General features: G+C 38.2%; 1 protein-coding gene across 5 annotated transcripts in view; it reads left to right on the top strand.

Moving 5' to 3' along the window:
- The window catches only part of FHOD3 (formin homology 2 domain containing 3), a 712,282-nt gene that overhangs the window by 350,615 nt on the left and 349,069 nt on the right, over positions 1 to 12,598 (top strand). For all 5 annotated transcript variants that reach the window (XM_043977896.1, XM_043977898.1, XM_043977897.1 and 2 more), the window contains exons 4-5: positions 2,356 to 2,423; positions 11,685 to 11,790. In XM_043977896.1, the coding sequence (XP_043833831.1) occupies positions 2,356 to 2,423; positions 11,685 to 11,790 (174 nt within the window). The remainder of the gene's footprint in view (positions 1 to 2,355; positions 2,424 to 11,684; positions 11,791 to 12,598) is intronic.

The following is a 12,598-nucleotide window of genomic DNA, read 5'->3' as shown; positions in this document are numbered from 1 at the left end:
CCACCTCCTCTCTTGAGGCATTCCTAGACTAAAGCAAGTCACACTGAACTCTCCATTTTCTAGATGCCAATTTACCTCCCCTTTTCACCCTTCTTCCTGCCATGTCTGACATCCAGATTCTGGGTTCATTGGTGTCTCCCCGAACACTTTATTTTCCCATTTCAGAGACTGCTGGGGGTTAGAACTTTGCCTGTCTCATAGCTACATCTGCTAGGGTACTCTCCTCTTGACTTCCCAGATGCTGATATTGCTCTGTGGGGTGGCACCAGAAGCCAAATATGTAGAGTCTTAGGGCTCAAAGCTATAGTGGAAGACCTCAGTCTCTAGCAGTTCCAGTTCCTACTCTTTCCCTGGTTTTCCAAATTGAAATGCAAGTTGCCTTCCCCAAGGCCTTCCAAATTGCCATTTTCCACTGGCCATTCAAAATGATCCACACTGTATTCTTTCTTGATTTCTTTTTCTTTCATCCACTCAAACTCAGGTATTCAGGCACCACAGGTCACACACATCCATACACAGAATCGTGCTGTGTTATCTCTCTGTCATCCCTGGTTCTACTGATAACCATTGTATATTTTGTCATAAAAACACTCAGGAGCAAGATCACACCAAAAATGATCAAGGACAGGCCTTAATGCTTTTATTGCTTGAGGGATGGGAGCAGTAATTAGCAACTGGGGACAGCTGAACAAACACAAAGTCTTCAATTCACACAGCTGTCTGCCTCCCCCTGGGGTTCTCAAATCTAACACAATTGTACATATGGTTAATACCACATAACCTAACACTTAATTATGTGCATATACACATCTGTTATCGCATCCCATTTCAAGCACACATATACCGAAGTTGAACGTCCTTCATCCTGTACTTGCTATTTCCATTTTTATCTGGATAGTTTTCAGTCTTCTGTTTAGCTTCTGGTGGTCCCACGAGATCCACGCTGTTAAATGGGGACTTTATCTATCACCTGAACATTTTTATTACATGCTTTGCCTATTGTTTTTTTTCACATGATTTGTTGTTTAGTTGTTTTTGAGTTGTGTCCAACTTTTCGTGACCCCACTTGAGTCAAAGATACTAGAGTAGTTTGCTATTTCCTTCTCCAGCTCATTTTACGGAGGAGGAGACCGAGGCAAACAGGGTTAAGTGATTTGCCCAGGGTCACACAGTTAGCATGTGTCTGATGCCAGGTGGTTCTCTATGCACTATGGCGCCACCTAGCGGCCCTGTCACAGGAGAGGCTGCCCCTAATCCATTTGCCGTTTCTGTCCTGCAGAGTTCCTCTTTTGTCATTCCTCGTAGAGGTTTAACACACGAATATTTGCATTGGACAACGAGCTTAACTCTTAACATTTTATTGAAATTCATCTCTAGGTTATTTAGCTTAAATTTTCTGTAGTTTTAATTATGTATTTCTTTATATTGTTCTGGAATTGTATAATAGAAATCTTATCTTCCCTGTGAGGTCATAAGATCTGAGAAGGCAGGTATCATGTTTGTCTTATACTTCTCTGCTTTGCCTGTTGTGTTTACTTAGCACAGTGATGGGTAGTAAAAAAAACAACTTTTGTTGATTAAATGATTAATGTGGAGCATGAAGGAAGGAGTCATCAAAACACAGACCGAGAAAATAGCGGTTTAATGAAAATAACAGGTGAAGTGAAAAGAGGTGATGATTTGAGGAAAAAATTGAAAAATTCTGATTTTGGTAGAAGTATTTGGAAATGGTGTCTGTGTGTGTGTGTGTGTGTGTGTGTGTGTGTGTGAGAGAGAGAGAGAGAGAGAGAGAGAGAGAGAGAGAGAGAGAGAGAGAGAGAGAGAAATGACAGTAAGAGAGGAGGAGAAGGAGGATGAGAGAGAGACAGAGAAAGACAGAGAGACACACTTCAAAGTTAAAGATGTGTATCTGGGGGTTGTTAATGTATGGTTGGTAGTTGAAAGCTTGAGAACAGATGATCAACTAAATATCTCCTTATCCCAACCTTAATTATAAGATTCCCTTTACTCAATTTTAAATTTACTCAATTTCTATTTCTTTCTTTCTTTTTTTTTTTTTTGCAAGGGACAATGGGGGTTAAGTAACTTGCTCAAGGTCACACAGCTAGTAAGTGTCAAGTGTCTGAGGCCAGATTTGAACTCAGGTCCTTCTGAATCCAGGGCCAGTGCTTCATCCACTGCACCATCTAGCTGCCCCTTCAATATGAATTTCTGTATGTTGTTAGAAGGCTAAATTATATGCCCTTTCTCTGTTTTAATTATGTTTTCAGTAGAAATTCTTATGATAAACCTAAATCATCAGTGTGCCTTAATAGGAAGTAAAATTAATGTTATTTGTTATATTGTTTATTTCAGAAAAGCTGTACAACTCTAGCGGACGAGAGTTAAGACGGGCTCTTTTCTCCTTGAAGCAGATATTTCAGGTAAAAAAGATTTGACAATTAATTTTCTGTTGGAGAATGCTAAATTGTGTTAGCTGAATTGCCTGGAAAACTTAAAAGCAGATAGATTTGTACTTCATTCTAGGAAAAAATAGGAAAAGTTTTCTGTAATTTAGGAAAGTACTAAAGTGCTTTAGTAAAGTACTTTAGTCAAGTACTCAGAATGTCAATATTGAACTTTTCCCTTCTATCGTTATAGAGGCAAGGTTTTCTTTCCCTATTCTCCTGTGCTTGGAGCAAATAGTTGTAATGGAAGGTCAGGTTCACTTAAAACGACCTAATCTCATACCAGTATGTGTCTTCACCCTTTATTTGGGTATCTAGTTTTTCTGAGGACATAGACAATTTGGAAAGACATGAAAAATCTTTTAAAACTATGTACCACTATGCTGTTTAGTCATGTTCATTCACTATATTCTACTGCTCCACCATATTCTACTGCTCCAAAACTTTTAGTAGCTCTATGTTTCCTAACAAAGTCCAAATTCCTTAATTTGATATTCAAGTCCACCTATTGTGTTGACACCTACCCACATTTTCAACTTTATTTCATATTAACTTTTTACATATGCTCTCTTCTCCAGCCAACAGCTATTCCATGGGCCAAAATTCCCTTCTTCCATATCTCTTCTCATGCTTTTTACCTCTACTTGTAAAAATCCTATCAGTTCTTCAAGGACCAGCACAAATGTCATGTCCTTCATGAAGCCTTTCCACACACTCCCAATTGGATAGATTTATTCCTTTGGATTCCCATAGCTTTTTATTACTTCACCATTAGAATGTGATCTCCTTGAGAAGAGGGATGATTTATTTTTCTATTTGTCTCTTTAATGTCTAGCAGAGTGCTTTGCACATAATAAGCACACATTCATTCATACTTATGGCTTTCCTTTCACTGTGTTTTGTACTATATTTTTTTCTTTTGTGATTGTCATCCCCACAGCTATTTTTATAAGCTAATTATGGGCCTGGACCATGCCTTACTTGTCTTTTTATCCCAGCAGTGCCCACCAGCACAGTGCCTTTCACATGATATTAATGGGCCTGTGATTTCAGCAATATGGGCATTTCCTCTGACAGTGCAGATTGCAGCCTACTCACACCTTTTCATCATATGTGATTTTTGCCTGTGTTTGCTCTTCAGTGCTTCCTATTCTAGACGCTTCCTTTAGACCATGATGTTGTGTGAATACCAGTGGACCCATGGACCAATGGACCAGTAGTTATCTCTTACACTTGCTCCCTGACCAGACTACTTCCTTTTCAAGTTTTCAATGTCTTTGATAAAATCTTTTACAGTCCTTTTCCTGCTCAACTCTTCATTATTAATATGTTGCTGCATGCTCATGCCTATCATTGATCTCTTCGTCTTCCTTCAGATAATCTGTAATTTTAATTCTTTGGAGTTGAGCAATTCCACAACTCAAAATTGTATGAGATTAATGAAAGAACATTGATAAGCAAGATAGGCCTTTGTTTCAGGAAGAAGGCTGGTGTCAATAAAATCACTTCACACTTTTTTCAAAGCCATTCAACCTGACCTCTTCCTGCTAGTTAATTCTAGTCTCGGTTCATTGTCCATTGCAGTCCCTGTATCAAATCTTCTGATGGACTAGTTTTTATGGTCCATTCAAATGATCGTATGGTCATATTCAATTTAATTTAGATAATATCAATTCTTCATTCAGTTGGTATTTTCCATATGGACAGTTAAGCTAAACTCCCTGGGGATTCTTTGCAATGATTTGGGACTTGATACCATAAACATTGTTTTTTTCATGTTACTTGTGATTTCATTGGTGAAGAGAATTCCTGGTGAGAAAACTCCCACCACCAATACAGATTTACAGCTCTTCTGCAATTTATAATCTGAGAAAGTTTACAGAGGCACTAAGAGGCTAAATGAGTTACCCAGAATTTCAGAGAAATGATTAGAACCTGGGTCTTCCTTACTCTGAGGCCAGTTTTCTATCCAATATGCCATGTTCTTTCTATAATCATTAATTTTGTTTAAATATTTTATATTTCATTTGACATCTTAAACCACTTTAATAAAACTTTCGTCCTTCCATTAACCTTGAAAAACTTTTGATGGGCAAATATTATCATCTATAGAGAAAAGTCAGGTTAACAACTTGTATTAATTGAGTAAAAGTCAGATCTACTGAAGTCAAGGTTTCTAATTTCTAAACTAGGACCACCCCAGATTCTAATCAAAATAATTTATTGTTAGCAGTGAGGTACTAAAAAATACCTATGTATTTTTTACTTATGTAAGATTATTTTTTTGCCTACATCAGATTTACCTATATAGCAAAGGCTTGCTTTTTGTTCTCACAGATATTCCTCTGCCGGTTGGTAAAAATTGTCTACAGTATTAATTTTGATGATTAGCTGGAGATATTACATGAAAGTACTAGACATTACTTTTGCACAATGAAGCCATGTGTGATTTGACATTTTAGTTAAGGCAATAAACATTTGTTATATGCTTGGAAAAACTTTCTGACTAGACATGAGCTCATCTAAATGTTCATTTTTAACATATGGTGGTGGAAAGGGATATGGATGGAGAGAAAATTATTTTTTATTTCCTTTTTACTTATGGGTGTAAAGTAATTTTCCAAAAATTCATGATATCTTCCCATTTTCTCTTTCTCCCAAAGCCATGATTATCTCAAATGACTGAATTAAGCACAGATGTCTTTCATTACTTTTAGGGCATTGCACATATTTTTTTCCCCCACCTGAATAACATATTAGAGCTTTCCCTATGGTTTCTTGGTTCAAGAGGTGACGTCGTTAGTGCCTACCCAAATTTAGCCCTGGTCCTTCACCCATGTAATTTAAAAAATATTATAGACTTCAAATAAAGACTTAATTCCATGTAGGGTCAGGAGAATTAGGCCAGTTATTTCAAATTATTTTTCCTTTTTGGAGATAAACCATAGTTACTGACGGTTCCTTTAGCACCAACCTTCCATTATCCCATTAGGAGTTCTAGTATTTACATCACTGAGGTTTTTATTTTTGCTTTGTTCTTATAATTTTGGCCAAGTACCTCAATTTTATCCTGGACATATTTAAATCCAAGACATGGCTTTATACAGGAAATGTACAGAAATATAGAGAATCTTAGACTGTAAATTTAGAGTGGAATGTAATTTTGAAATGATCTAGTCCAGTCTCCTCATTTTATCATTAATATCATCATCAAAATACTGGTTCCTCATCTTGCCCAGGCTAGATATTCAAGGACTACTCACAGGCCTGATTCCTCTTCTGATAGATAAGGGACCTTTGACCTACTTCATTTGCAACTTGGTCTATTTTGCCACTTCTTGGGCAATCTGGTGTCTCTCACCCCTTGAGGAACTCACCATATTGATGATAGACAGCATAACACCCCTTTTGAAGAGCTTACTGCAGCTCACATTTCCCATATGGAAAAGAGTCTTCTAACCTCAGCCTCCCTGTTAGTTGGGATTAGAAGTGTGTACCACCCGTAATCAAACTCTCCTGGAAAAAACTGAGACACCCCTCCTCCCTCAGAGGTAGTATCATTTCTAAGGTGACACAGATGGTAAGTGGCAAAGCACATATTTGAAAATAGGTCCTCTGCTGCTGATGTGTAACTTTTATCAAACTACTTGCCTTCTCAATGAAGGTGGAAGGGAGGGAGGGTGGGAGAGAATTTGGAACTTTGAATTGTAAAAAATGAAGGCTCAAACTGTTTTTATATGTCATTAGGAATAATAAAATATTAAAATTAGAAAAAAAAAAGAAACTAGGTCCTCTGACACCAAATTGAGCATTCTTTTTATTGTATGACACTGAATTCCTTTCTCTTATAGCTAGCTTTATATCAGTTAACCACAGACAAGTCTACCTTTATGTGCACTCAGAATAAACAGCTATCCAGAAACATCTACCACATCAGTCACAGCCACATCAGTTCTCATCTTCATAATTACTCTTTGGGCTAGGGCATTGTTTCTAGAAGCCCGCTTGTTAAAATGTGCAGAAATTTCCACAGATGGGAGGGTGGGCCCATTCTAAGTAACCCTTGACATAAGATTAGCTAACTTTTGCTCAAGAAATTAGAAAGGCCTTGGGTAAATAGAACAAAAGATTTGATTTGTTTGGAAAGGAAGAAAAGGATTCCCAAAAGGTCTACCTAGGGAGCACAGAATGCAGTGAGGTATCCAGAAGTCACTTTATGTTTAGGGGAGCAGGAGAACCCCATTGTCTTCAAGTCGGTTTAACCTCCTCATCTGAAATGTCCTCATGGGTCAAAATGAAGAGATTGTGCCAGATGAGCTCTAAGGTTCTGTGAACTCTTGTGCATGCAAGAATCCCCTCGCCAATACTTGTAAATGATTGCCCAGCTTCTTCTAGAAAACGACTGGGTATAGTGAATTCATGACCTTACAAGGCAGCCTGTTCTCTTCTTAGGAAGCTTGAACCCTTAATCAGTTTTTCCTTCTGTAAAAGCACATTCTGTCTTCTTATAAGAGTGATTACTAGGACTCTCCTTTAGAGTCATACAGAATAAATCTGTTCTTTTTCATATGATAGCCATTCATATATTTAAAAACAGTTATCATGTAGTGCCCAGTATGCAGTAGCTGGCACATAGTAGGTGCTTAATACAAATAACTAAATATCCTCAATCTTTTAACCATTTGTCAGATGTCATGGTTTCTAGTGTCCTCACTATTCTGCTTGTCCTCCTATGTACATGCTTAAACGGGTTGATCAGTGTAGCTCATAAAATGGGATGCCCAGGGGGCAGCTAGGTGGTGCAGTGGATAAAGCACTGGCCCTGGATTCAGGAGAACTCATTTCAAATCCGGCCTCAGACACTTGACACTTACTTAGCTATGTGACCCTGGGCAAGTCACTTGACTCTCATTGCCCCCCCCCAATCTAATGCCCAGAATTGATAATGACACTTCACATAGAGTCAAACTAGGCAGCAGAATATAGTGTCAGCTCCCTCTTCCTCTCTCTTTCCTTCTCCCTCTCCCTCTTTCCCTCTCTCCCTCTCCTTCCCTCTCTCAAAATTCATGTTGGAGTTATAATCAGCATTGTGAAAATTAGGACAAAACTTGCCTGTTTTTACTTTTCCAGAAAATATTTTCCCCAATTCCACAGTTCATCTTTATCATTTCATAAGGTCTTACTCTAGCTTGGTATAAAATGTATCTGGGCCAGCACATGACCTCATTTAAAGCTGCTAGATGATCTTTTATTATCTCATCACCTATTTGGGACTCCAATTTCCTCTTACTTATGCATTAATTACTCTTCATTGACTGAAGATAATTTTATTTGATAGAGATCATGGAAGCAAAATTAAAATCACATTGTTTTCCTTCCTCTCTGTTGTCTCTCTCTCTCTCTCTCTCTCTCTTTTTTTTTTTGCGAGGCAATTGGGGTTAAGTGACTTGCCCAGGGCCACACAGCCAGTAAATGTCAAGTGTCTGAGGCTAGATTTGAACTCAGGTCCTCCTGAATCCAGGGTCAGTGCTCTATCCACTGCGCCATCTAGCTGCCCCTCTATTGTCTCTTAATACTATCAAATCCACCTAAATGTCAGGTGAGATCTAGCCCTTACTGTTTTTCTTGCTTCTACTTTACCTTACAAGGCTTTTTTGTTGTCTTTATAGCATTATTTAGAAGCTTAAGATATTTTTTTGCTTTTAGCTTTTCTGCTAATATATATACATATATATAATATATTATACACATATGTATATATTTGGGGGGGGCAATGAGGGTTAAGTGATTTGCCCAGGGTCAAACAGCTAGTAAGTGTCAACTATTTGAGGCCAGATTTAAACTCAGGTCCTCCTGAATCCAGGGCCAGTGCTTTATCTACTGTGCCACTTAGTTGCCCCTTCCTGCTAATATTCTTAAAGAGGTATGCCACTCTTTGAAAAGTAGCCCTCAGTTATGTGTCCCTCCATCCAGCTTCTGTATATGACCTTTGAAAATCTGAGCACATCTAGGAACTACTTTTAACCACATTGTTTTGACAAATGCCTCTCTTTTTTCTTTCCTCTTTGGGATTATAAATTTATGATTCCATCATCAGAACTTTCCATTTGAGCTCATTCCTGTTGAGATGTCTTCTGTATTCATCTTAGGCTATTGTATCACAGAATCTCAAGGTTGGAACAAATCTGCAATATAATATCCCTCAATCTCATATCTAATGCATGAATGCATGAACATACTCTAAAGCATCTCCAGTAAATTTCTCTCTTGTTCAAATGGAAAGGAAGCAGTCAGTAAACATGACTTAATAGTGGAATTATTGGATCTGAATAACATAACAGAGAATAAATATCTGAGTCTGGAAAGTAGGGGAAAATTCCAACTTTGCTCTCCTTGCCTCTCTCCTTCAACTTTTTAAAGTGACCAACCTTATAATTTCTCCAATTTGGAGGGGGGGTAATAAATATTGAAATGGATTGTGGAAAGAGACCTCTTTCTTTGGAGAGCTTTAAAAATGGAATAAATGGGGGGGGCAGCTGGGTGGTGCAGTGGATAAAGCACTGGCCCTGGATTCAGGAGGACCTGAGTTCAAATTCGGCCTCAGACACTTGACACTTACTAGCTCTGTGACCCTGGGCAAGTCACCTAACCCTTTTTCCCTTAGTTTCCTGGTCTGTAAAATGACTCATAGAAGGAAATGTCTAATCATTCCAGTATCTTTGCCAAGAAAACCCCACATGAGGTCACAAGGAGTAGGACACTGACCAAACAACAAAGACAAGGTGAGGGGCTGAGTTAAAAGGCTGATATTTAAGATCATAGAGGCTAACTCACCTTGTTACCTGTGGGCTCCTAGGGCCCTCATTGTGTGCTTTCTTTATTGAGCAATTAATTATGGAGTCCTTTGTGACATCACTTCTGTCAAATAGTTGAAATGTTATTAGATTTATATTGTTGTCTTAGTTTTTACTCTTTCATGTTTGTACCCCCAGCTAAATAGGAAACTACTTTAAAGGTCAGGACTTTGTCTTATTCTTCTTCAAAAATGCTCTGACACCTGATGTAGAAAGTCAGAGTTCAATAAATACTTAAAGATATTACAGGTTGATAAACAGCAGTTCAGAAAAGAGTATTTCTAGATAGTTATCATTTCACCAAGGAGATTTCTACCACAAGAACAGATTTATTATAAAATTAATACCTGATTGTTCACATCAGATTGGTTTGAACAATAAAAACAACAAAGGTTCAACCACATAGATTATCAGTAGAACAGAGTTATACAGCTAAAGCCAATTTTAATTATCATGAAACCTCTAAATTAAGTTTGATTTTCATAGAATTCATTATAATAAATACACTGCTAACCATCTCATGACCACTGTAATGTGCAGCATGCAGAATCTGCAGAGGAAGCAGGGCTGATAAATACCAGGCTTTCTGTAGTAAAAATGAACAGTTAGTAGTAATTAGCAAATGAGAGGAAATTCTTTGACGTACTTTGAATCCAGAAGAGAAGGGAAGTTTTCCACCTTTCTTTCAGCAAGCTCTTGGATCTTTTTTGATTGTGGTAGTTGTGGTTATGGTTGTGTGTGCATATGTGTGTTTTATAGGTCACTGGGGACTTTAAGCAGTTTTGGGTTTGGGGCTTGGTTGGTTTCTTTATTTGTAGAGTGGAATGACAACAAAGAGGACTTAGAATAATAGAATATTATTTAGATTAGAGATCACCTACCTGAGTGAGGTACAAATCATCTCTACAATACTTTTTTTTGGGGGGGGGGCGGGGCAATGAGGGTTAGGTGACTTGCCTAGGGTCACACAGCTAGTAAGTGTCAAGTGTCTGAGGTCAGATTTGAACTCAGGTCCTCCTGAATCCAGGGCCGGTTCTTTCTCCACTGTGCCACCTAGCTGCCCCCGCCTCTACAATACTTCTTAAGAAAGCTTGTTTAGTAACCATAGAATTTTTAGAGGTAAGAGGGATCTTGGTTTGCATTTAGTCTGATCCCCACATTTTACAGATGAAAAAGCTTGGGGTCTAGAAGAGTTGATCATTGCCAACATCACTCATCTAATTGGTGTCAGCTGAGACTAGAATCCATGTCTCCTGGGACAGTGGAGGTGAGGAGAGTTGAACTGCAGTTGCTACTGAAAGGAAAAACTAATAGAGAACACAACATTGTCTTTCTCTCTTCAACTCCCCACCCCCAACTCAGTTCCCACCATTTGCACTGCATGCAGAACAAAGTCAAGGGCTTTTGGTCTGCAGAATACTTACTTATTTATGGGCCATTGGAGAGAGTTTTGAATTGAGGACCTGAGTTTAAATCTTGGCTCTGTTACTTATTATCTGTGTGACCTTGGGTAAGTTACTTTAACTCTCTCAGGTTCAATTTTCTCATATGTAAAATGAGATTGGACTCACTGGCACATTAAGGTCTTTTCTAGCTCTAAATAAACAGGAGAGTATGACCAACAGAGTAGGAAAAACACATATTATATACTTTATTGGAAAAAAAAAGCGTTGTAACCAAGTAAAGTACAGGAATACTGCATATCTCTTTGGATACTAGGAGTGGTAAGCTCTTCATTGTGTTCATATGCACTTAAATAAGATGGACTCCCTCCCCCCACAACCCCAGTCTGTGATTTCACTGATTAAGGGGACTCTGGTGTTGAGATTCATTTCAGTCATGCAGATTAACAAGTCGTTGTTTACAGTCTTAAAGAGCTGCTTGGTATAATGACAGGTGAAATAGGTGACTCAGTGTTATATAGCCAGTATGTGTCAAAAGCAGGGCCTGAACCCAGCTCTTTCTGACTCTGAGGCTGGTCTTCTATCAGCTGCTCCATGATGCCTTTCAATGGGGTCTTACTTATAGAAATAATTTTTTAAAAGGCTCTAGATATTCAATCCAGCATGAACCTTTGGAGGAAATGGGACAGTTTCAAAGACCAAAACAAACCAACAAACCCAACAAAGGTAGTACAAATGGCTCCTAAAAAGTAGATATTATTCACTTGCCTTCTCTTTTTTAAAATGGCTAACAAGCCAGTTTATAAACACAAATGTCACAGTAAAACAGGTTATTAAGTTCCTTTGGTAATATTTAAGTAAATTCATTTAAATAGAACAAAAATAATGGTGAAAATATTGATTCCTTGGTTTTATTTTGGTTTAACATGTAACCTCCAGAGGAACCATGTATGACATTGTTTTTCTCCCTTCCCCATCAGGATGACAAGGATTTGGTGCATGAATTTGTCGTGGCTGAAGGTCTGACTTGCTTAATAAAAGTGGGAGCTGAGGCAGACCAGAATTATCAAAACTACATCCTTAGAGGTAAGTAACTGCCACTACTCTCTTGAAGAATGTTGCTGCTTTTCTTATTTAAGGATTTAGTTATCCAACACATTTTTTTTCTGGTCTGGACCTGTCTAAGGTCCATTTTTACTCACATAAGAAGCTTCTTACTAGGAAATTGCTCAGACTTATGCAGATAGACGACTGCCTTCCAACTTTTAGTCGTGAAGAATTGCCTGAGACGTTGTGTCTTGCTTAGGGTCACACAGCCAGGATATATCAGATGCAGAACTTTAACCAAGGCCTTCTTGAGTCTGAGGCTAACCCTGTATTCATTCTGTCATGCTGCCTCTCATACCTGACATATTATTCAGGGAATTTCCATTTTAGGGTTCATACAGTACAAAAGAAAAATCTTTGTTGTGAACCACTATACCTACTTGTTAATATCAAAGGTAGTTCTATGAGTTTCATAAGTAAGTCCCCTCCCAAACTTTTGTGAGAAAAGCATTGAATGCTCAAGAGATTCATTAAAATAATTCCTGTTAGATGAAATTCTACAATGCTACAGAGTGTGTTTAAGTGAAGCTCGGGCTTCACTACTTAGGGTGTTCAGGATAAAGGAAGTCTAAATTAGTTCTTGGTTTGATATGCCCAGTGGGGATAATTTTGGCTTCCTGACAGTCACCAAGAACTCCAGACTTGGGGTCATTTTTGTCATTGATGTATAAGGCACCTCTGCTTCTAGGGCAAAGCCTTGGCAAAGCAGGGGATTGACTTATTCCCATAAGGAAAATGTTATCTCTTCATGTTGTTGGGTCTTGGGCAAGGAACAAATCCATGTAAT

This window comes from Dromiciops gliroides, chromosome 1, assembly GCF_019393635.1.
Source record: "Dromiciops gliroides isolate mDroGli1 chromosome 1, mDroGli1.pri, whole genome shotgun sequence".
Taxonomy (NCBI): domain Eukaryota; kingdom Metazoa; phylum Chordata; class Mammalia; order Microbiotheria; family Microbiotheriidae; genus Dromiciops; species Dromiciops gliroides.
The sequence above is the reverse complement of the archived record's forward strand: the minus strand, read 5'-3'. Positions and strand labels throughout refer to the sequence as shown.